Here is a 4,814-nt window from a genome sequence, read left to right as displayed (position 1 = left end):
CTCTCTCTCTCTCTCTCTTTTTAACATATATACACACACATACATACATATACATTCACTCACACATGTTGTGTATACACTCATTCTAACGCAAACACACACACATATATATAAATATCGACTGCTCAATGCAAGATTCCGCTATACTTCATTCAGAGTCTTACGCTGAGCAGTTGGTATACTTGCCCACATGTGCACTCTCACACTCTCTCACTCACAAACATAAACACAAACACATGTGTCAGTGGGTGGTTGGCAGGTGCTCTAGTGTGGTTTGCTTCTTCTTTCCTATCAAACATCTATCGTCCTTATCTCCCCTTCTTCTTTTTTATGTTTGTTACTCTCTTGTAACACCTCTAATCGTCTGGCGCTCATATGACCTTATGCAGTTGCGAGCCCCATAAAACCTCTACTAAAACACATGTGTCATTATCGCATCATGTTCTGTTAGCCAACACAAACTCTCAGACCCACGTACATACACTTTTAGCATACATGAGCACCCTCAAATCTCTCACTCACAAATCTAAGCATAAACATCTATGTCATTATCACATCATATTCTGTTATCCGCATACAGAAGACAAGCTGATCTACTTGGACCCACACTATTGCCGTGACGCTGTGGACACACGAGGAAACGACTTTAAGATCGAGGTACTGGAAAGCCATAGGATTTAGCCAAAAATCTGTAACTTCGATCAGGCTCCTTTAGAGAAATCAACATCTTCTGTTTGAATTTGGTTATGAAAATGACTTGCAATAGTGTGGGATATTTCTTAGCTGTACCCCGGAGGTTTCTTTCTCTGCTTCTTTCACCGCCAAAGGGGCTCTCCGCTTACTCTTTTCTGGGCAGTCTTATTACCTCCAGCCAGCTCGTATGCCCCAAATGTCTGATATCTGTCTCAAGATCTCATTCCCAGATGGATACCTGTGAGGTACTTCTGTCTTTTTTGTTGACCCTAAATGACCTCCTAGTTGTGTGTTAGTTTACTTTTTAACTGTCAATCAAACAACTATCAAATAAAGGCCCTGCATCTTCTTGGTCCTTGCCTGTAAAGGATGAATTCAATTCTCGCATGGAAAAATCTATTTTGTTGAGCATCTCTATGTTCTACTTGAATGCTGTTTCCCACTCAGACTCAGGGCCGCTATAGTGTGCATGGAAATGATCCTCTTCATAAATGCACTAATTGTGTTAAATCAGATGATAAATTTTACTATCATTTTGCTGTATGCACTCGGATGTACCACTGCATGTTTTTTCCCAACACAAAATGAATAGCATTTGCAAGTGGGAATGTAGCTTACTGCTCTGTGACTTACTCAAACAGAAACATACAATTTACATCCTCAGCTAAAATGTTTCGTGCTATCTTGCTGTTTTTTGTCTCCTGAAGGAACAGCATCTGTTTGTGTCAGTGTACTTCTCTTTGACTTGAATGGTTAAATGTGAGCTTTCTGATGGAATTAACTCTAACTCTAACAAATGAATAAATTGTGCCCTCAGACGTACCACTGCATGTCGCCACGGAAACTGTCTTTCTCCAAGATGGACCCCAGCTGTACTGTAGGCTTCTACATCAAGAATGAAAAGGAGTTTCAGGCATTTCGAGAAATTATACAAGAGGTGAGACTTCAGGGGAGATGGGAGGGGGGATAGGCTGTGTATACGGTAGCTAGTGATATGCTGTGGACTTGAAATGTGTTTGCGTTTGAAAAATAAAAGGACGTATAAGTTTCTTTGTGAAATATTATATTTTCTGCCTATGTTGAAATGTTTTCTTTGTGGATTTGATGAGTGCTACAGCGGCCTCTGCCATAACGCTTGCCGTTACAAGGCTCCCTCCGCATGAACACACGCTTTCATCATATCATGGGTTTTTCATTGTATAATATATACGTACAAACGCATGGTAACTTCCTCTAAATGCATGCTGAGATCCACTCAGCACATCAACAGAACGAGTTTTAGGAAAGTGTGTGCGGGGCACAGCGAAAAAAAGTTTGCTCCGAGGAGTGGTCAGGCGTGTCTCAAACCAGCTCCTCATGGAGACAGTTAGCAGGAAGACCCTGAGGTGGACGCTGGAAAGGAGAGATGAGCCGCTATGGACATGTGCCGCCTGCTATGATTCTAGTTCTGGATCCAAGTAAATCCAATCCAAGTAAATCCAAGAACGAGTTGGAGTTCCCAATGTGTTCAGTTAGAGACTACTGTACTGTTATACCATGACATGTAGAAGCTGCTTCTTTTGTCACAGGTTCAGGAGGTTTATGGGTGCTCTAGTATGATCCGTTCCTTCTACTTTGGTAGTAAAATCTAAACTGTGTTGCTACTGAATTGTGGCTTTTACTGTGCCAAATCAACATAAACAGCTTCTCGACTACTCATTTTTCCCTGTACTGTATTGCTTTGTATGCCCCTTTATGTAGCTTAAAGAATACTGTTTTAGAGCCAGCTCGGTGGAATTGTTTCAATACAATTTATAAATTCTTTGACATGTTATTCCTTCTTTTCTTTTCCTCTTTTGTTTCTGCTCGTCTTTCTTGCTTTTACTCCACCGTTGGCGGGTGCTCTGGTGTGGTTTGCTTCTTCTTTCCTATCAAACCACTATCGTCCTTATCTCCCCTCCTTCTTTTTTGTGTTTGTTACTCTCTTGCAACACCTCTAATCTTCGGCACTTATATGACCTTATTGTGTTGCAAGTGCCGTAAAACTCTTTCGAAACTAAAACTAAACTAAAAACTAAACTTCACCCTAAATAGACTTTATCGTGTTGATGTGTTTCTCTTTACTCAAAAACTTGTTACGTAACTGTTTTCTACAAAACCCATGCTTGAATCAATGTAAAAGCATGTCTAAACAAAAGCCAAGTCTTGTTACTGAACCTTTATCATATGCAAAATGTGAAAGTAAATTCGACTATATACACAAAAGACAATTTTTAATGTTTTTCTTAACCCATATCATGGTACCTTTATCCCTTACTGTTTTGAAAACACCCCCTGAGGCAGTGCCACTGACTGTAGTGTCTTTAGGCCATTCCCAAAGGGGGGACATTTCTCGTTCAAGCACAGTAGAATTGTGAATGGGCTGATTCATGTCACGCTCATAACTGTGCCTGAACTACAACAGGGAACTGCTGCTTTTTTTTTCCTAATCCTTACTATTGTCATTTTCCTCTTCTTTTTTTGTATGTTTGTCACTCTCTTGTGACCTGCTATTTCCGGGGTGCCTTGATAGTCGAAGCAGACCTTGTGCTGTTGAAGCTAGAGAGGTGAGCAGAGTAAGTCTGATTCCCTGTAAAGACTTCTCAATTGACACCCACCCCTTGGCGCTCATTTGACCTTATGCAGTTGCGAGCGCCATAAGACCCTCTACTATATAAAAGTGTTTTGAAAACATATTTTATCGAGCTTTTCCCCTTCTCAGGTGGCCTCCCCTCCCCAAGACCGAGCCTCGTATCCGATGTTCATCTTTTCCGAGGGCAGCCACCGAGACGCTCATGGGGGTGACTTAGACAGTGGGAGTGTTGACAAGGGCATGGTCAAGGTCACACACTATCGCATCGATGCCAACGGCCAGAAGATGCGGGCCTTCTCCAAAGAGTCGGAAGATTTCATCGTGTTGTGAAAGGCAGCGGAGTCGTGGCATAGAAGTGTCAGAGGAGGCGCTAAGGGACGCTGTTGCTGTGCACGCATTCTCAATAGTTTCATGGGTTTTAATTGTGTTGTTGTGAATGGTTCTCTGACCAAAAAAAAACTCAGTGTGGAGTGAGTACCAAAGATGAGATGCTCGTGCACTGTGTGTGTGTTACAGGAGTACACACTCACTTAATTGTTCCTGGGAGCAATATTTTTCAGGTTTTGTCTCCAGCATTCCTTGAGGCCTTTCAAGCCTTCACAATGTTTTCTGTGGCCTCATAAAGTGAATTCTTCTCTACAGAAAAAGAAACTCAATGGCAAAGACATTTGTTGTTTGACATACCACGACTGGTGATTGCTTTCGGCTTTGGTCGTTGTGGTTCAGGGTGAAATGACACCAATGACAGTGCAATGGCACCAGGTACCTTGGCACGGCAGATGTTGTTCTGACAAGTGTCTGCCATAGCTGATGGCCATTGCAGTTGTTGCTATTGTGGGTTTTGTTGTGTTGGATGTCACTTTGGCCAGAGCTGCAAGATGTGTCAGGTCATCACACTGTCATAGCTACCAACGAGCGATGATATGGCGATGGCCCCATCATGGCAAGCCTCACTCTCACTGGTGGGATGACTGTGGAGTTTGCGATGTCATTACAGTTCTTTGTAGCAGATTCATCACAACATGTACCCTGTGCTGGGTTTGTGATGGGTGGTCACCTCAACATGTAGGACAAGCTCACTGACACAGGTGATGACGTCAGCTGGCACAGTGGGACTTTCTGGTTGACATGTCATCTGAATATGTGGCAGTATGGAAACGACAGCTACCAGTTACCAAATGAAGCAGGCACAGTAAACAATAAAAGTAAAACAGTAAAAACTCCAGCGTTTTGAACATTACCCCATGTTGTACGCTCAGCGTCATCCCTGCACTGACACAAACGGACATATTCTGACGTGCAACACTTGTACTGCCAACTGTGGACTTTTAGTGCACTTCATTTCTTTCCCCTGGCACAAACAGACATATTCTGACACAAATGGACATATTCTGACACAAATGGACATATTCTGACACAAACGGACATATTCTGACACAAATGGACATATTCTGACACAAATGGACATATTCTGACACAAACGGACATATTCTGACACAAACGGACATAT

At 42.4% G+C, this 4,814-nt stretch overlaps 1 protein-coding gene across 1 annotated transcript in view; it reads left to right on the top strand.

The window, feature by feature from the left end:
* LOC101850510 (cysteine protease atg4) overlaps positions 1-4,524 on the top strand; it is a 23,073-nt gene extending 18,549 nt beyond the window's left edge. Inside the window, exons 8-10 of the mRNA XM_005107649.3 lie at positions 581-657; positions 1,511-1,630; positions 3,434-4,524. Coding sequence (XP_005107706.1) covers positions 581-657; positions 1,511-1,630; positions 3,434-3,634 — 398 coding nt within the window. The 3' untranslated portion in view covers positions 3,635-4,524. The remainder of the gene's footprint in view (positions 1-580; positions 658-1,510; positions 1,631-3,433) is intronic.
* The last annotated feature ends 290 nt before the right edge of the window (positions 4,525-4,814 follow it).

The sequence above is a fragment of the Aplysia californica genome, unplaced genomic scaffold, assembly GCF_000002075.1.
Source record: "Aplysia californica isolate F4 #8 unplaced genomic scaffold, AplCal3.0 scaffold00618, whole genome shotgun sequence".
NCBI lineage: Eukaryota > Metazoa > Mollusca > Gastropoda > Aplysiida > Aplysiidae > Aplysia > Aplysia californica.
The sequence above is the reverse complement of the archived record's forward strand: the minus strand, read 5'-3'. Positions and strand labels throughout refer to the sequence as shown.